This window comes from Chiroxiphia lanceolata, chromosome 1 (genome assembly GCF_009829145.1).
Source record: "Chiroxiphia lanceolata isolate bChiLan1 chromosome 1, bChiLan1.pri, whole genome shotgun sequence".
Taxonomy (NCBI): domain Eukaryota; kingdom Metazoa; phylum Chordata; class Aves; order Passeriformes; family Pipridae; genus Chiroxiphia; species Chiroxiphia lanceolata.
The window spans coordinates 145,202,371-145,222,615 of NC_045637.1; the positions used below are offsets into that span (position 1 = coordinate 145,202,371).

The following is a 20,245-nucleotide window of genomic DNA, read 5'->3' on the forward strand; positions in this document are numbered from 1 at the left end:
CCTCCCGCCCTGCCGGGCACGGCCCGACGCGGCCGCCGCGCTCCCATTGGCCGCCCCGCCGCTAATCTCTCTTCCTATTGGCCAGCGCCCCTGCCAGGCCGTACTACGGTTGGCTGCTCCCGCCGCCACTCCCCGCTGTCACTGCTGGCCCCGCCCCCCGCACCGCAGTGGGGCGATCGGGAGATGTGGTGACGTCAGCGCCGGGAGGCGTCGCCATTGGCCGAGGCGGCGGGCCGCGCCATGTGGCGCGCGCTGCGCGGGGCCGGGCGTGGGGCCCTGCGGAGTTACCGCGGCGCGACGGGACCGAGGGGCCCTGAGGTACCGCCGGGGCGGGCACGGAGGTGAGCGGGGACAGCGCGGAAACGGGGCTGCTAGAGGGGCAGCGGGGGGTGAGGGCGTCGATCCTGCTCCTCTCCTCAACTCTGGTGAGGCGCGTCTGGAGCGCTGTGTCCAGTTCTAGGCTCCTCAGTACCAAAGGGACGTGGAGCTGCTGGAGCGGGTCAGCGGAGGGCAGCGAGGGTGATGAAGGCACTGGAGCATCTCTCTCTTGCGAGGAAAGGCTGAGGGAGCTGGGCCTGTTCAGCCTCCAGAGGAGACGCCTGAGAAGGGACCTCATCAATGTGTATAGACGTCTGAAGGGGTGTGGGGTTCCTTTAGACCATGCTGTTCTCCATGATGCCGAGCAATAGGATGAGAGGCAACGGGCAGAACCTGATGCACAGGAAGACCATGAGGAGGAACTTCTTTACTGTGCGGTGACCGAGCTCTGGAACAGGTTGCCCAGGGAGGGTGTGGAGTCTCCCTCACCGGAGATATCCCAGGACCGTCTGGACAAATCCTGTGCCATCTGCTCTGGGACGACCCCGCTTAGGCAGGGACCGGATTACCCGCTGTGGTCCCTTCCAGCCTGACCCATCTGTGGCTGAGCTGAGGGAGCACTCACGGCGGCAGAGGCTCGGGGCAGGGCGGGGGTTGCTTTTGAGGTGCCTTGGGCTGCGTGTCCTGGTCAGGGAAATCTCGTTCCTGAGCCCTTGGGGGTGTGCGGAGAGGGGAAGTCTCCGCGCACAGGGTGCCCGGTGTTACAAATGTAACCGGTTGTCGGTGTGCCTGACGTGCGCCGGTGGGGTGAGTGGGGCGTGTTGAAATTTGGAATGGGATTTCCTACCACTGCCAGCCTACAAAAATGTGAGGCTCGGCATGGCTGTCTTGCAGCAGCTGCTGCACGGCCTTCGTGAGAGAGGAAAAATAAATGTTTCAAGTACCTTCCAAGTATTGCTGTGTGATTCGTGTCATGGGCAGGAAATTTCAGGAACCTAAAAGCATGTAAACCCCCTAAAATACAATTGGTGCACAGTTTACACCATGTCAGAAAACTGAGTCATTTGATTATTTCTCAGAGTCTGCCCACAGCCTTGCAGATGTTGTTATTCCTGAATGCCTACTCACTGCTTGTTTTCAGTAGGACCTGTGCTACCATCACCATGCCTGAAGTAAACACAGACCACCTGGATGAGCAGCAGGTGCAGCTCTTGGCAGAGATGTGCATCCTTATCGATGAAAATGACAAAAGGATTGGAGCAGATACCAAGAAAAACTGTCACTTGAATGAAAACATTGATAAAGGTACAGCTTACTTACCTTCTAACTGAACCATTAAGTTGACTGGATATTTTCAGAAGTATAGTCATGATTAAATTGAAGCCTTAATCTCAGGTGAGTGTTGGATCAAACCAGAGCAAGTGCTTCCCCACAGCTCCTCCTCCGCAGCGAACAACATCTAATGTTACAATTCTGTGATATGAGGAACACTGAATTGGCAGCAGTTGCAAAGGAGAGAAATGTGTGATTGCAGATACAAGCTATGTCTTGATAAATACTTTTGAGTCACATTTTGAAGATGAAGTAGTATTTTTTTCCTATTATAGACACCTGATTCTTCGTAGTTTTTTCTGAAGAATGCCACTTGCTTCTTTGCTGAGTTCTTTACAAGTAGGGGCTTTGATTTTGAAGTAGTTCACACCAAGTTCTACTTCAAATACTGATGATAACAAGGGGTTTAACTGATTGTGAGTTTATTTGAGGTTGGTCAGATTCATGAATCTCTCATAGTAGTGTGTGACTTCCTTTTATGAAGCTGGGGGAAGCATCTTCCTGGAGAGTGAGGAATGATAAACTTGAAAGGTGAAGAAAACAGCAATTCTGCACTTATACTGTTTGTAAGGGAGCCTGTTTTCCTTGTGCCTTTTCAGTTCTTGAAATTCCATAGTCTTTTAGGAATTTTTGAATCGTCTCTTTTTGATAGTAAATTTATGGATGCTGAGCCCTCCTTGGAAGCTTGCCCAAATGTGCACATTCAGAATTGTGAACTGAGTAGAGTAGCACTCTTCTGTTGCATTGTCGTTCTGAACACTTTTCTAATTTCATAGTGTTTTGCACAAGCTGACATAGAAACCTGAAAAATAGCTCTGAGTTATCGAATCCTTGTTTTTTAACATGTATTAATTTTAAATTGGGTTACCCAAAAATGAGGCCGTTCTAAGCCTTTAAACTGTCTTCATATTTTTTTTCTCTTCTGTTAAGTAGCTCAGGTTTTTTTTATTTTTTACTTTTAGGTTTACTGCACCGAGCTTTCAGTGTTTTCTTATTTAATACAGAAAATAAACTGTTGCTGCAGCAGAGGTCAAATGCAAAAATTACATTTCCAGGTTAGTAATGAAATGTATTTATCAAAATGTTTTATTGAAATCAATATTTAAAAAAAATACGTCAATCTAATCCTGCAGTGTAATTCATTCTGAGGTTTAGAATTTACTGCTTTGGAGATACTTCCAATACTTTTAAGAGTTCAAGTTGTACTTATCTTGTGGATGAAGTAAGATAATGGGAACACTAGGGTATTGTTATTTATATTCTCAGGAAAGGATTGTTCCCTGACAGGTTTGATCCTGTGGATGCAAGGGCAGAGGGTGTGTTGTTTACCACTTCTGCTGCAAGACATATTTATTGGAGTTGAAGAAATGGCTCTGGTATCTGTGGAGAGTGTCCCATTCCACTATAAAAGCTGATGTCAGAGCCCTGGTGCCTGGGAAATCTCTGGACCTTTGTCTGTGTATGTCCCAACAAACACTTAGTTAACTATACAAGAAGTGTGATTTAACTACACAAGAAGTGAGACTGCATGGCCAAACTATACAGTGCATGATTTTTGAAAACTCCTGAACTATTACTGTCAAATGCAAATGGAGAGGCATAAAAATAAGAAGGGGAATGAAGGAAAAGTAGCTTACATGAGATGTACCAGAGGGAGCATTAAGCTGTCTGTTGCAGAATTTTCAATGGAAAACAAATTCAAGCATTTCCAACTTGAGGAGGAAAGACCTTTTTCTTCGTTCTAAGGGAATCTTTACTTTAGAGATTGATTGGTTAGCAGTGAAGGAAAAAAATTAAACCCAAAATGCTTGAGTGTGGTTTGTAGATATTCTAACTCTATTTTAGATGCTTTTGATCTTGATTTTTATAGACAAAAGGTTGAGACACAGTATAGATGAGCTGTCATTTAAACACAAGTATAAACTTTGTATTTAATTCTACTTACTGTCAGCTGGTCTTGAACCTCTGGGAATATTTTCAATATTCTGTTGCATATAAAATCCCAAAAGTAAATTTTAATTAGCATTTGAGGGATAAACAAGGTCTTTATAAACTGGCTCTCTAAGTTGTCTTGGGGATAAGAATGCCTGTCTTCACACTCATCCATACTAACCCACAAAGTAGTGCTTGGTGGAGGCAAATCCCAGTGCAAAATATGTAAAGAAAAATAATAGGTGAAAATATCCTCCACACCTTCTGTGACCCTTCTCTGGGAAAGCAAAACAAAGATGTGACATGTTGAATAACTGGCCTCTGGGGGATTGGGTTGTTGTGTTGGTTTTTTTCCTGATGCTTTATACATGTCAAAAATGTACCGATCCACACTTCTTGCAGATTGTTTTACCAACACTTGTTGCAGCCACCCTCTAAGCCATCCTCTAGAACTGGAAGAAAACGATGCCATCGGTGTTCGGAGAGCAGCACAGAGACGGCTGAAAGCAGAGTTAGGAATTCCCATGGAGCAGGTAAAGGAAGGAGGGAAAAACAGGAATTCTTGTCAACATTTGCCAGTTTACAGACTAACTGTGTCTGGCAGGCAGGGTCAGCCCTCAAACCTAAAAATGCATTTAGCTTTGGAGGCGTAGAGAACTGAGTGAACTTGAGACTTCTGTATTCCATACTCTCAAAAGCTTATCCCAGTAGGTTGTATTTTAGAATATTCCACTGCTCAAACTGAATACGAGCCAAAGAGTAAATTACACTCTAATGAAGGATTGCATTGCTCCATGTCTGACTGGCTGCTGTTGGCAGAGTGCTGTACATGCTCACTACACTTGGTGCTCCTGGAGGGCATTGCTGCTGCCAGCACCTGTAGACAAGCCCCTCTGCAATCCCGACCTTCCTGTGGGAATTCAGGTGGCCTGAGCACTCGGTATTTCTCCCAGAGCAGTCGCACAGCCCACTTCTGGTACATTCCTTTCTGGAGGCAGTTTGGGGGTGCACAGAGAGCAGGGTGCAGCTGACTGAATTATGCTGAGTTGAAATCTCTTTCCACGTTAATTACACGTAAATTACATTTCTGCCATGGGACACAGAGCAGCAGCTCCCAGTGCTCCTGGGAAATATGGTGGTGAGGTGGTGCCCAGAATTCACCACCCAGTCTGCAATGCACAGGGATTCCCTGGAGGTCAGGGTTACACAGCTCTGACCTTGGCTTCAAGTAGTTGCCAGGCCCTTTTCTTGGGAGGTGAGGGGTAGGTGCAACTGTTTGTGCTCAGTAAGCGTGTGGTAAGGTCTGGTAAACATTACTTAAAATTTGCCATGTAGGAGAAATACACTGAAAATACTACAGGGCAAGTCTGACTAGAGAAATGCTGTGCCACTCATGCCATCAAAGTGCTTTAAAAATTTTTTTCATAGTAACTTGTGAAGAAGTACATTGCAGTTGTACACATGGGAGAAAATAACTTCTAAGGAACAGGATGATAGCTGATAATAGTATTGCAGTGCCCAGCAGGGCAATTGTTCTGGTCTGGCACCAGTTCTGACAAGTGTTCTGGTTGTAGGTAACTCCAGAAGAAATCTCCTACCTGACACGAATTCACTACAAGGCCAAGTCTGATGGGATCTGGGGAGAACATGAGATAGACTACATCTTATTTGTACAGAAGGATGTGACACTGAATCCCGACCCCAATGAGATCCAAAGCTACTGCTATGTGACACAGAAAGAACTGAAACAGCTCCTGGACAAAGCTGCCAAGAATGAAGTGAAGATCACTCCGTGGTTTAAGCTCATAGCAGAAACCTTTCTGTTCAAGTGGTGGGATAACTTAAATAACTTGAACAAATTTGTTGAGCATGAAAAAATACACCGAATGTAAATAGCTGGGGTAAAAGGTGCTGAAGGCCAGCAATGATGTGCTGTCTCATTGACACTGTGGTAAATCATGACTTGGGTGCAGAGAATTGGTCTACCCTGCAGTATGTTTAATATCTTGGTATAGAGGTTGTTATAGCCAACATTTTTAATTCTGCTTTCATCACCTCCTCTGCCCCCTCATCCTTGTTCTCTTGTGCAAATTACCTTGATCTAATGTAAAATGGGTATCAAGGGCATGAAACCCCTGGGTTCCTTTTTCCCCATCACCTGATTAAAGATCCTCACCCTGTGTGTGCCCTGCACACCTGGGGAGGGAGCCTGGCTCAGCTGGGAGGGCTGGTACATTCCCACTGAACAGGAGTATGCCTTAAATGATTACACAGGAATTTGGTTCTGCACTGATGTTGGGAAGACAAGTTGCCTGAAGAAAAAAACAATTAGTGCAAAGTAATCAGGATTATTTTAATTGCAGAAAGCAAATTCTTCAGCTACCGTACTCTATAATTAACCAAATACATAAAAGCTTAAGTAATTGGATTGTCAGGGTGGAGTGAGTTTCACTTTGGAGTGCTGTGTTGTGTCAAAGCTTTAGATAACAAACAGTGGGTGGTCTGGTTGGGGTTTTCACCCTGACACCCTTTTCTGGTTATTTGAAGTCTGAGTACTGGACATCTCTTACATAACAAAAAGGGTTAATTATGCCAAATGTAAATGGTACCTGTCTAATACAGGAAGTAGCCTGTCTTTGGAGATGGGATATGTACTAAATGGCTCTTCTCTATCTTCCAGAAAACAGTCATCTTGAAAAAAATTTTTTTTTCCTGAAACATCTCCTGTAATAGTCATTCCCAGACTACTCCAACCCACTGAACTCCAAAATTCAAGACTGACAATTTGTGGGCTTACACTGAGTCTTGCAGTACAGTTAGTTAGAAATTGTACTGGAGCTAATCCTTTTTGATCTTGCAGTCAATGGCTAGTAACAAGAGTAAAATGGAAGCTGTTTTTCAATAAGACAAGTACTCAAGTCTCTCAATTTGAATTAGGTTTTGGGGTTGTTTTTTTCCTCTAAAAAAGCTTAATTGTGATCTCTTCTGTTATCACACTACTCAGACTAGTTTCTTAAGTCATCTTTTCCTAGAGGTGTCTTGAAATAGGATGTTTGTCATTCCACTTCTCATTGCATGGAAAACACGGTTGTAACTGGTGTTGTCTGGTTTAAGGGTGAAATTAACTTTTTCCAGTGGTCAAGGTTTCTCTTTTCTTATCCCAATTGTGACTGCAGCACTGAAGCTTCTCCGCACCAGCATCTCCAGTGGTTCAACACTTAGAGGTTTTAGAGCCAATACTGTTGTATATTGGCCAGAACTGATGTATTGTCTTGAAGTAAATAATAGTGGGTGAGGGAACAATGATGCGATGTAGCAGCTCCCTCCACTTCACTGCAATCGACTGCATTGCCCAGCTGTAGGTAATTACAGTACTTTTCAAATACTTCATATACTTTTTAAATCTAGGATTGTCTTAAAGATTATGATTAAAATACCTAACCCTAAAACCTTGGACTGTTGTTTTCTTTTCAGACATGAGGCCACATGAGAATAATCTCTGTTATCACTACACTATAAACACCATCCTGCCCCTTACACACCACTGAAGCAGCACAATGCGGGCAGCAGGGCACAGATGTATTAGAACAAAGTTCTGCTTTTCTAGTTCAAAGGACCAGCTTGGAGCAAAAGCTGGCAAAGCATATCCAGAAGTGGAAATACTGTGCATAAGGCAGGTGAAAGAAAAGTTTTGCCAAACAGTTTCTCAACATCCCTTAGAAGTTCTGTTATCAAAGCTTTCGTCAACAATGAATGTCTTGCAGAATTACAATGTGTTTTAATACCAAAATTATTACACAAGGTAGATGAGGGAAACAATATGGATTTACACATGAAGCTCCAGTATGCTAAAGCTGACATCTGAACACTCTTCTTACTTATTACGTATTTAAAAATAATAAATGAAGTTAAGGGGTTTCCCCCTTACTTTTTATGGGTGTTAGTTTTCAACATGCATTTTAAGCATAGTGTTCAGGCAACACATTTAGAATGCATAATTTTACTAACCTCTGGGTAACTGTTGACCAAGTAGGGACAAAAAGGAAATATTTCACATTTGACAATATCTTTTGCCTAGAACAGATACTGAATTTTTGTCTATCAGCTCCTGAAAAGAAATTGTCTTCCTAAGCAGAGGGTGACAGCAGTATAACTCACGTGCACTCAGGACCAAAAGTCAGTCTGACCCTCATTCTCTACATATCTGAAATGTTAATATTATACAGAAAAACTAACAAGTTTTAAGATGTAACCTTCCCTGCCCATGCTATTATTACAGATGGCAGGTCAGTACTAAAACTGCAATTTCTCCTCCAGTTTCAGTCACAATTAAGCTTAGTAAACTGGCAGCATTTCTCCCCTGCATTCAAAACTGGTTCAGTGCTCCAACACCAATCTTGTGCAGTCCTTGTTAAGTCCCCTATTACTTCCCCACCAATTTCAGCCTTCACCTGCAACATAAACTCATCACATTCTCTACATTTAAGAATCACTTGCACACAGAAACCTAAACCTTAGTGAAGCTGGGCATTTTTAATTTTGATAGTATTTTAACAGGTAGTTCACATTTTTAGGTTTAACTTCATTCTAAATTAGTTTTATATAGAAATCTAAATGCTTTACTGATACATGAAAGTCAAGAATAAGAAAATGACACAAAGTAACTTTTATGTCTGCTCAGAAATGGGTTTCTGCCATTGGTATTGAGAAATTTCTCATGGTATTGCTTAAAAGAACTGCAAGATCAAGGTATTAGAACTTTCAGCTTGAATTATCTTAACCACTAACACAAACTACACACTTCTTAAACACTTTCTATTAGTAAAAGGAAGACAGGACTAGAAATTAGTTTTAATAAACTTAGTTTTTAATTTTGACTCGCAAGACTGCTTATCTTCTCTGTGTTTTACCAGATTTTCTCTTTCCAGCCAGCAGATGTTTTGGCTTCAAGTCAAATATGTGTCTGTCTGCCTCTCCTTTCCGGCCCAGGCGATTCATCTTCTTCTGAGCTTTCTTTGCCATGGTCTTGACCTTCTTCACCATCTATTTAAAAACAAACAAACAAACAAACATGCAGAGTAACTTCCCCAGTAACTTGGGTAACAAGCTCTACCTTTCAAAAACCCACTAAGCTGGATGGTTTTAACAAGGACATTCACACCCAACACATGCCACTGTGTGCAACTCTGGAGCAGTATCACTGCAGGTGGCACTAACTCTCCTTAGCAGAACTTTTTCCAGTACACTAACATAGGATCATGTTACCCCTGGAATTCCTCACCCACTAGAGGTGGAACTCCAAAGTTTGTAGAATTCCTCCCTCAGACTTGGATTTACAGACAAAAATTTAAGATGTGCTCCCTTGGTCTGTATTGTTACATGTTACTTTTAAGAGGAAACTTGGTGTTCCTGAAATACAGAGTTCAAATGAAAAGAGATGCTGAAGCTGCAAAGAGACCCAACGTGAACTCTGGACAAACACAACCAGCCTGCTCTGAAGTTTCCCAGCAGCTGGTTTAAGTGGCATAGAGGTAAATAACAAACCTTTTCATCACGAAGTCCAGACACATCCCGGGGTGTGCGGGAGCAGCTGCGGCTCCGCGCCACAGATGTGGGGGTTTCAGACTCATCACGTTTACGTTTCCTTGTGGTGCTACGGGACCTTCTCACATAATGTGCCTGAAATTTAAAGAATCACTTTAGTCATTAAAACCAGAAACAATCAGCTCAGACATGCTTCGCTTCTGATCAGAGGGAAAACAGGACGTGTACTGCTGTGATAAATTATATTGGTTATTCCATAGTAGCGTAAAGATACTGTCAACTGTTGGTCAGTGACTCCCTGTCCTCAGTAACACTCAAATTTCAATGAATATTAACTTTTTTCCTCCACAATTACTAACTACAGTTTTCTGGATTTTGTGAGTAGACTGATAAGTAATCCATAAAAAGACACAAATTAATGGATAGCAATACTGAAGCAATTTTGCAACAGCAAAAAAGCAATGAAGAAACCTACCCTGATTAGTGTCCTGTGTACAGGGCAAAGCCCTAAGAATTTCAGACATGAAGACTTATCATGCTATAGCATAATTCCTTCTCACTGAGATCATTCCTACATGAAACGGATGTCAGCTCTGAGAACAGTAAGTGCTTGCTTCAGACAGGAAACAAGGAATGTCAACACTAACTCCTTGTTTAGCTAAAGAATTTGAGGTCTCAAGATCTAGAGAGCCACAATACTGCTGGATTTGCTGCACAAAATGGATTTTTTTTAATTTCAGTTAAAATGAAATGTCTCCTGAAGGCAAATCTATGTTTGAAGTACTTTAGCTTTAGTTACTTTATCTAAAGATGCCAGCTGCATTACAGCTCAGAGAATGAGTGAACGGTAAAAAGATAAGCCTGACCTGTCATTATTACTATTTCTGGCAGTCTCATCCAACAAAGCAGACTTGAAAATTAAGAAGTATGTTTAACCAAAACCATTCTTGAATCCTACATAAATTCCAAGAAAGCAGTCCACATATATATGTGATTCTTGCTAAATGTCATTTTAGTTTTTCAGCTTACCCAACCTGTTTTGATCACATTACTCAAAAAATTCCAGTACCAACTACCTCATCTGAGGTTCCTAGTTTGTCCTTAACAGATCCCCCCCTCTCTTGTGCTGACTGTAATACGCATTTAAATTTAAATCTCTTCTTGATAAACATTGTGTTTAATTAGCAAAAACTTACATCATCTTTATTAGTCATGTCAAGTCCAAGATCGGTCATTTCTTTCTCTAGCACCTTCCTCTGGACCTGCAAAAATACAGTTATGGAAACATATTTCTTTCAGAAAAGAATGGTTCCACCTTATCTTTTGTCTCACCACCACAAGCCCATTATATTAACTATATATCTTTTTCCTTTGTCACATCCCACAAGTGGATAATTGAAGTCCTACCTTCACATTTCATTTTTTTGCAACTTAATTCTCTTCACCCATAAATCCTGCTTCACAGACTGCAATGGCCCAGCATTTTCTAAATACCTTATAAACAGTTTGCCTTTCTTGAAAGGCAAAGAGAGGTGTTTCAGTCAGAAATGTTTCCTTTTCTCCCAAAAGGCACACACTTCGGAGAAGGTAAGAGAGACTGGGAGCAACATCAGCTAGATTCATTTTCTCAAAATGTCTGGTTACGAGCTTAGTAATTTGCAATCGTCCTGGACTGGTCACAAGAGATTCTGCCATCAGAAAGAGTGATACCCGGCTTCCAAAAAGAAACATCATCTTTTCAAGCACTGGGAGGGCCTCAGAAAAAATTTTACGTGATTGTGATTTTAAGTAATTATCTAATTCTTCTAACTATTTGAATTTAAAACAGCCAACCAACAAGAACAACAATAAAAATATACAAACACCCCAATTAAACAAACTGAACCCTGTTGTTCAAAAACTTTTTCTGCAATATATGTGGAATTTTACAAAAGAAACACTTATGTGACACAAAAGTAAAAGGGCTACTATCCCTCATGTGGTATGGCCTCCACAGCTAAGTAGTTTCCAGGACTCCAGGGAGGACAGAGGGAAGCAAGCAGCAAGTGAGAGGGCCAAGCATGGAAAAAAAGCCATCATTTCCACTAACTGGTACTGTTCCAGGTTTTCATGATGTTATTACACAGCAGCAAGATTTTGTTACAGAAGATGTTCTATACTCACCTTTTTAGCTGTTCTAGGCATCCTTGGACCATGAACATCTTTTTCCTTTGACTGCAGGATTTTCAGTTTCTTCTTTTCTCGGATCTTCTTTGCCAATCGTCGGATTTCCATCATTTCTTCATCTTCACTCTCTGGCTCGCTGTCATATTCTCCTGCAGCTTCTCTCAACTCTTCCTCTTTCTCCAATTCTTCCAGTTTCTTAGATTTTGAAAAGGTGAAATGGAAATCAGATCCTTGACTTACAATCCTTAACATTACATTTCTCCATGGCCCAAGGCCATGACACACAGGTCCTTCCAAGAAGGGACTACATTACCTGATAATGAATGACCCCTGCAGCCACAATTAATGCAGCTGGTGATGTCGATTACTGTCAACCTGTGGGCACATTACTGTGCACACTTCCTCCACCACATCACATTAGAGTTTGGCTGCATTTGTCTGACTGCACTGAAGCTGCCCAGTGCATGAGAGCAGCTGTACTATCCTGTGAACTCTGCCAGCTGTACCATTTCTGGAAACACTCTGAAAAACCCTTCTCTTTCGACATTCAGCAGAGACTGGAACACCAGTTCAGAGGAACCCAACTGCACAACTGGCAGGCTCCCTGGGCTGCACTCACTACTCCTCCTTAACAGCCAGTAAGAAATCCAAGCAGTGCTTGTTATTAAATCAAAACGTTATAAATTGAGAATTCAGTCCATTTCCTTTAACATCATACTCCAGTAGACATAAATTTGATGGATGGTCTTCATATTATTAATAATACATAAATTTCAATAGCTACATTTCTTCTGGCTGCAGTCAAAGAATGAAGAAATAGAACTTCTCGTGCAAACCTCATATTTTAGGATGGAAAAGATAAGATCACCATCATTCTGACAAGGTAAAGCAATTTTCCATTCTGAAATTCTGTCCTTGATCATTCAAAAAATAGTATCTTCTCTCATGGCAAATGCAGACAAAAAAGAACATATTCTTAAGATATATTGTTTTTAATCTGCAAATAGTAACTTACACTAAACAAATGGAGATAAAGAAGCAAGAAAAATGTAAAACAACTAATGGAAAACTCACTTTCATTATTTCTGGATCAATGTAGTCAAGTATATTATGACCTTCCCATATCTCTGGTATCTTATCGTACTTCTCAGATGCATTCATTAAGTCCCAGTATTCTTAAAAACACAACACAAGTTAATAAAGAGACAAAATTAATTTCAAAGAACGTTTAGTGACAGAAAATAACTCTCAGAACACAACTGGAAAAAAAAAAAAAGCACCATATCCCCTAAGGGGCAAGAATTTGGCAGCACCTCTGACATATTCACAAATACTTCTGATCTCCATCCCACCACCAAATACTGTTCAATAATAGCATGATCCACTGCCAAGCCACAACAGGCAACAAATACCCAGCTAAAACATAATCAGGCAGTCTCTCTCACAGTGATACTTTCTTAACAGAGACAGCATCAAGAATTAATGAGGTAGTACAACATAGAATGGAAGGGAAAAATCACTTGAATCATCAGACCAGTCATTTTATGTCTGTGAGTCTAAAACGGGAAACAACTCAGTGACATTATGAAACAAGAAACAGTCACGGAAGATCAACAGTTCTGGAACAGAAGGATAATATGCAGTAAAATGAAGGCATGGGTATCTAATTGAAAGGAGTCAGGTTTAGGTATTTCCCCTTGAAGACTGAAACAGTCAAACTTTACTGCTTAATAATAATACTAATTCTTACGTAATACTTACTCTGAAGATCCAAAATATAATCATCTCCCATTTCCAGTTCAATATCTCTCTCCTGCAAAGACAGACATGGCTTTATATACCACCTAATCTGGAATCTAGAGGCTAATATAGCAATCTAAAAATCCATCTGCCAACTTCCCAATTAAGAGATGTCACTTACCAACTTCCTCTTGGGAGTGTCCACTTCCATGCGTTTCTTACGTGCTACTACTCCCTCGGGTATAAAAGGCAGCCGCTCCTGGAATTAATCCACCCCAATAAAAAAAGGGAAAAGAACTTTGAATCATTTCTTTTAATACTGCTACAAATCACTGGCTGCATTGTAATGTATTTCTGAAGAATACAAAACCCCAAGTTGACTCTCCCCCCAGGAAAGGAACTTACAGATAATAAATACAAAAATTTCACCACATGAATCTGTTCACATACTGAGAGAATTCCTATCCTATCTAAGAGTACTGGGAAATACATTAAATAGTGTAAACATGTAGCCTACCTTGTTATCTCTTTTGGTTGGCATGGCCAAGTGTAATCTATTCAATACTTCATTCACTTTATTTCCTTTCATTTTAGTATCAACACGATGGGCCAGCAGTCTGTCACAGGCCTGAAAGTGCACATGGCAACATTAGGTGAGGAATGAAGCCTTCCAGATACAACAAATGACACCACAAGCTTTCAATCCCAAATATCCAGCTTCACATCTTATAATTTCTTACTTCCCTAACTCTAAAGAAAACAATGAAGTATTTTATATTAAAAGTATAATGCATATACAGATACCTATTTTTTTAGCAATGATCTGACAGCAAGAGAAAGCAACAGGACTCAGAAAACCCTCTTTTTTTTTTTAAATTATTATTTGTATTAAACATTGTTTTCCCAAGTCCACTGGAGCTCAACAAGCTATAAAGGAAAACATTTTTAAAGTTTATCACTATAATGCACAGTTTAACTGAGATTAAATTAATACGAGTGAGGCAAATGAAACGAGAGAAGAGAGACCTACCTCTGTTTTAACTTGAATTACACCTTCTTCAGTTAGAGTACTTGTCTCTATTACAGAAAATCCTTCTGCTTCAAAAGCTTCAAAAATTTTCTAAAATACAAAAATTGTCCCAAATAATGACATTCTGTGCATTTCTTAACATACTAATGCATTAAGAACAGAAATCTTAATCCAGTATTAATACATGCACCAAACACGTTGCTATTTTATTAGGTCTCCAAAGGGGTGACAGAAACTTTACAACTACAGTTCTATTTAATCTCTTTCTTATTTTATAAGCAAATAATTACTTTCTAAAAAGCACCTACAGGCGACCCATAAGGGGGGAAAAAACAGTGAAACACAAAACCTATGTGTGCTATAACCTGCTAATACAAAAGAATTAGCCCTGCAGGACCTTCTACTGTGACTGTTCAAGCAACACCTCTCAGTCTAGTGCTGACTGTCTCCGAACTCTCACTGAAATGATAACTGAACAAGACTATTGTCTAACTTCCAACTACAGCACTAATTGAAAGTTCTCACAGTGTCAGAGATTCCTGAGACAACTAAGGACCTGCTGTTTGGCGTTTATGATATTCATGCAAGGATCTGCATTAGACAGGAGTAAAGAAAAATGAGGTCAAGACCAGGAAAGTTGCTTTCCATTGCACTATTAAAACAGTTCGATAAAGAAATGATCATGTAAAAGTTTTGGCCCACTAGAAATTATAACCATCCACAACACTTGAACACGGTATTTTTGTAAATGTCAGAAGACAGGGAGAAAGGTGGGAGAAGTATCCTAACCTGACTCTCTTCAGGAAGTTCTGCAATCCTCTTCACATCACATTTGTTTGCAACAATTATAAGCGGCTGACAAAAATGAGAAAAAAAAAAATCATAACTCAAGTTACCATATTATAAAACCCTGGGGTTTATTAATAATATGAACCAAACTCACCTTGTTAGCAAACAATGGCTTAATGTTCCTGAAGAGCTCCACCTGCTCCTCCAGGCTGTGCCCACACTGCTCAGACACATCCATCACGTAGAGCACAGCAGCACGCAGGTGTGCCAGGGCAGTGATGGCCTGCATCTCAATGGTGTTCCTGTCCTCCAGGGGATGATCCAAAATACCAGGAGTATCCACTACCTAAAATCAGCATCATTAAGTCAGGTGTTATTACAGGGTAATTGACTGACTATTTTAGAACTTGTGCTTGATTTTCCATCAGTACTGTCTTTTTTAAGACAGCAATGTTTTTTCCTTTCAGTCACAAATGACTGTAAACTCGTCCAAGCTGGGAATGTGAAAATGGAGAAACGGGAGAACAAGGTTTCACCATAACAACACTGCAAGTACTGAAGAGGCAGGGAAAGCACTGCCCCAGCCTGGCCCAGAATTTGACAGTGATAAAAAGTGAGCAGTCTTTAGTCAATAATTCCATTTCCCTTCTTCCCTCAAACTGAAAACACACCCATACATGTACAGTTTTATAACAGATTGTGACTGCTGCCCTCATTTGGCACACGGTACCTTGCACAGCAGCTAACAGACACAGCACATCTCACCAAGACACAAAAACACAACTCCCATTACAAAATGGCAGGTCAGGTTATAAACAACTCATTCTTTCAAGGAAATGCAAAATAGTAACAGTTCTTACCTGCCAACGCAGATACCTATAATCCATATGTCCCACAAAGAGAGATTTCGTGGTAAAGGCATAAGGCTGCACTTCTACATCTGCTCTTGTAACCTTAAAACAAGATTTAGTCACACACATTTATTTAAAATTTCCTGAATTTCCAAGTAGTATATCATAATTATAAAGAACTTCCTTTGCTACAGAAAAAAAAAAAAAATAAAAAAAGGCTAAAAAATTGTTACTCTACTTCTCTGCAAGCATTTTTTCTATCAGAAAATATGCTCATGGGATACACGCTATTTTGGAAAAGATAGGGATTTTTAAGGGTGAAATCTATCATAATTTCCCATTTATCCCTTCAGGAATTTCATTCAGCCTCTACTCAGACACTTGAATTTGCTACCGCTCACGTCAGGCACTACCACAATGACACCAAATTCTCTAAAATGCTACCTTATTTTAATTAAATGGCACCTCAGTATTATTTTTGAGAAAACCAGTCACATACCTTATTTATAAAGCTGGATTTCCCAACATTCGGGTAGCCACACAACAGAAGAGTTCGTGTATTGGGGTCAATGGTTGGCAAACGAGACAAATGTTGTCGCACTAAAATGTTAAAAGATGTTTTTAAATATCTACGATAATTTAAGTTTTACTGAAATGGAATAAAAATACATATGCTGAGTTGTTTAAATACAAATTAATAACTTTTCTGATATTATGATATGATCATTTATGAAAACGCAGAGTAGTCTGTAGGTTACACAAGTACCTATGTACAATAAAAATAAAATTCCAGAAATATTTAAAAAACTAAGAGCTATAATATTATATATTATAGCTAGAATGATTCCAGCAAATCAGGCAACATAACCTGAAGGATTAGTACGTCTGAAGTAAGGCATTATGTCTGCAAAATGTTTAGCACTATTTTTTGAATATGTTAGTGAAAAGAATGGTAAACAAAAGCATGGCTGTGACTTTTAGGCAAAGAAAAAAGTTTTATAACTTTTTTGGTTAGCAATACCATAAAATTTAAAGAATATCCAAAGAGAAAGCTATTTTGTTAAAAAATAAATTCTTAAGTATTTGGGGATTTTGAAACTGTTTCTGTGTTTCCTGTGTCTATATTCTGCACTAAACACACTCTTTTAACTTCCATTAAGCATAACAAACTTTATATCCAACTCACATGTCTTTTTTGTAGCCTATACGTAAGACAAACCTTGTTCCAAGTATTCCAGGCTTTGTTTCTGCCTTTTGATGATGGTGCACATCCGTCCCAGGGCTGCACGTTTGAGCTGTTTGCAGCGGTAAAGAGAGTCTCCGTATTTCATCAGCCGCACGTAGTCCTTGGCAACACTGGGGACAAGAAGCAAGAATTTAGCCAATGACCAACCAAGCAGGTACAAAGTCAGAGAAATCAATGTCTCTTACTTGTCAATCAGATTCTTGGCAATATTAATCTGTCCCAAAGCCAGCTTGTAATGATCTTTGTCATACAGAACGTTCATCAAATCTGCATAAAAAGGATGAATATCCTAAAACAAAAGCATAATATTAAATTAAGCCTTGTATTTTCCTTCTTTAAGAGGACTATTTCTTGGACATTATATAAGTTCTTTTTTTTTTTTTCCTCCAGTACAGCAACACAAATGACACTAAAAGCAAACCAGTTTTCATTACTATATTATGTAAGAAAAATAATCTGCTCGGTCACTAAATGCATAAATCTTCATTACTTTGAATTTCTTGTGAAACAAATCTTGCACTTACTCATAGGGAATTTCCATTTGATCTTCTGCTTTGAAAATACTTCATATTACAACTCTGAAGGCTTTTTTTAAGTAAGAAATTCAAGAAGCCTACAGACACAGTCTCTAAAAGGAAATTCATACTATACTGGAAACACAGCAACACCATTCATTCCTCATTTTTTTGGAGTGCTACATTAAATTCTGTGCAAGACTAGATAAAAAGGTTTAATACCCAAATAAATCCTTTAGCTTTCCAAAGAATCGGCATCTCTGGTTCAAACCTTTTAAACAAAGTATTTCAGCTACTTATGTATTTACTTGCAGAATTTTCAGCATGTGATGTTAAAAAAAAAAACCCAGAAGATATTTCTGGGAATTCTGCAGTAATACTCACTGGGTATGAAAACGCAAAGAAAAAATATGGTTGCAGGCCAACAATTTAAGCATGAGCAAAAAACTGGCTATAAAAAAGCCCCACTGGACACGTGGATCCAGTTGCAGTTGTGGGGAAGTTAACAGTATGTGCACCTTGTCAGAGTATGTTTGCAACAACATTCATCTTGTCAAAGTAACTTCTGAACATCTGAAGAGGGGAAGAAATGTGATATATTAGGGTATTTATTACTTCCTGCACATATTTTCTAGGAAAGACTAACCACAAGCACAATTTACATATGCATACATAAAAAAGAAATAAGCAGACACAACATATTTAAAAAACTCCACACACTTTCTCTTCATTCAACAGCAGCTTCTGGCAAACATATTTGACCAGCTCAAAGACTGTAAAACTTTTAATGACCATCTATGAGCATAGACTTTCCTTCCCAGTAGGAACACAGTATTTTTGCAGAACAAACTTGCCTTCAACTCCTCCCAATAAAATCTATTGGGAACCAGTCAAAATCATCTACACAGTAAATCAACAAGATGCTGCTCAGGCCAAAATAAATTCAAATAAAAGCAATACACTGCTAAAGTATTCCTAATGCTGCGCAAGCAAAGTTACTTTACGATGAAGCAACAAAACACTTACATCTAACTTGGGGAAATCTGTTAAGATCTGTGTGAGCCTGTCGTGGTAATTTTGTTGAGTATATTTGACTTTTCGCATATAAAAATGCCGAATCCGATGGATTTGATAATGTTTATGAATCACAGTGGGTGTCTTCCGCTGGGTCTTTGACAACGTCAAATCTATGAAGTCCTGCAATTAAGGAAACGTGATTAATCACGCGAATTGCCGGGTTCTTGTAAAGCCATCGATTTTATTTTGGTGGAGGAGTGCACTGACCAGCTGAGCACACCCACGGTTTGGCAGGTGTGTTTCAGGGCAGGTTCCCACCTTGCGACAAGCAATTTCTACGTTCCCTGTCGGGTTCCCCTTTCAATCAACCGCGGGCTGCCCCCCGTCCACGTCGAGCCCCTTGCTTAAACCAGTGCCTGAACCCCTCGATCTAGCAGAGGGGTGTATTCTGAAAGAACACGCTGCGGTGAGGCTCGGTGTGACACAGGTTTGGAAAACAGGAGGGATTTTCGTGAGGGCCACCCCGACACCGCGCGGGGCTGAGGAGAAGCGCTGCCCCGGGATCCCCGCTCAGGATCTCATCTGACAGAAACCAACCCCCCCACGCTGTACATGGTAGGGGCCGCCGGGCCCAGCAGCGCCAGCCCAGGGCGAGTCCATGGCTCCCGAGGGAGGGGGGGGAGGCAAAGGCCGAGGCCACGCCGGCACCGCGGCTGGGGCGGGGAGGGTAGCGCGGCGCTCGGGAGCCGCCGGGCGGGACGTGTGGTGCGAAGGGCCGGGGCAGGGGCCGGGGAAGGGGAGGGTACAGGAGGGGAGCGCGGCCGTACCTTGGCAGATGGGACCACCGTGATCTTCTTGAAGTTGTACAGCGCCATTGCGGCCGCCGCTGCCGCGCCACGCGCCGGAAAGGGAGCGCGGATGGGGCTCTCGCGAGAGGAAGGAAGGGAAGGAGGAGGGAAGGGAGGGGAGCGAGGAAGGAAGGGGAGGAGGAGGGAAGGGCGAGGAGCGAGGAAGGAAGGGGAGGGAGAGAGGGAGGTGCTCGGGGGACAGTAGGGGCTTTCCCGGAGAAACACCTGACCGGGAGGAGGGCTCGGGTAATGGCTCCCTGGTGTGGTTTAGGGCAGGCGTGGCTTGTGCCCCGTAGGGCCGAGAAGGCCAAATACCCCCTCATCCAGCTCAGTGATGTGTAAAGATTGATTCCCTTTAGGACCGCAAATGAGCAGAGAATAAGGATGGGGGAAAAGACCCCCAAAACCTTATCAGGACCGAGGGTCCCCCGACTCATTTCCTCCCCAGGTTGTCACAGCAGGTGGTCAGCTCCGTGTCCCCCAAGTGCCACCCACCACACGGGTCAGCAGGAGCAGCTCTGGGTCACCCAGGGTCACTGCCTGCAGCCGTGGGACTCCTCGTGGGATGCCTAAAAAGCATTTTGGGATTGTGCAAGAGTCACAGACTCAGTTAGGTTGGAAAAGCCCTCCTGAGATCATCAAGTCCAACCTATGACTGAACACCACCATGTCAGATAGACATGGCATTGCACGTCCAGTCTTTCTTTAAACACCTCCAGGGCCAGTGACTCCACCACCTCCCTGGGCAGCCCATTCCAATGTCTGAGCACCCTGTCTGTAGAGAAATTCTTCCTAATGTCTAACCTGTACCTCCTCTGGCACAGGTTGAGGCTATGTCCTCTTGTCCTGTTGCTGGTTGCCTGGGAGAAGTGACCAACCCCCACCTGGCTACAACCTCCTTTCAGGGAGCTGTAGTG

General features: G+C 41.5%; 2 protein-coding genes across 7 annotated transcripts; one reads left to right on the forward strand and one right to left on the reverse strand.

The window, feature by feature from the left end:
* The first annotated feature begins 224 nt into the window (after window positions 1–224).
* On the forward strand, window positions 225–7,025 carry LOC116786960 (isopentenyl-diphosphate Delta-isomerase 1). Of its 6 annotated transcripts, none has more exons than XM_032688136.1 (5): window positions 225–341; window positions 1,460–1,623; window positions 2,613–2,705; window positions 3,985–4,115; window positions 5,157–7,025. In XM_032688136.1, exons 1-5 carry the CDS (start codon window positions 241–243, stop codon window positions 5,472–5,474), a joined length of 807 nt encoding a protein of 268 aa, XP_032544027.1. In that variant the 5' UTR covers window positions 225–240; the 3' UTR covers window positions 5,475–7,025. The 6 variants fall into 6 exon arrangements, with proteins under 6 accessions (XP_032544027.1, XP_032544033.1, XP_032544042.1 ...); XM_032688142.1 differs by having other exon boundaries at window positions 228–341; window positions 1,463–1,623; XM_032688151.1 differs by having other exon boundaries at window positions 314–425.
* Window positions 7,026–8,427: 1,402 nt separating this feature from the next.
* On the reverse strand, window positions 8,428–19,502 carry GTPBP4 (GTP binding protein 4). The gene is made up of 17 exons (XM_032688127.1): window positions 19,308–19,502; window positions 18,490–18,660; window positions 17,134–17,237; window positions 16,922–17,058; window positions 16,202–16,302; window positions 15,712–15,804; window positions 15,006–15,197; window positions 14,852–14,917; window positions 14,063–14,152; window positions 13,550–13,660; window positions 13,214–13,291; window positions 13,054–13,105; window positions 12,367–12,467; window positions 11,290–11,487; window positions 10,323–10,388; window positions 9,127–9,261; window positions 8,428–8,625 (listed from the first exon to the last, which is right to left on the reverse strand). The coding sequence occupies exons 1-17, from the start codon at window positions 19,353–19,355 to the stop codon at window positions 8,473–8,475; spliced, it is 1,896 nt and encodes a 631-aa protein (XP_032544018.1). The 5' UTR covers window positions 19,356–19,502; the 3' UTR covers window positions 8,428–8,472.
* Window positions 19,503–20,245: the final 743 nt, after the last annotated feature.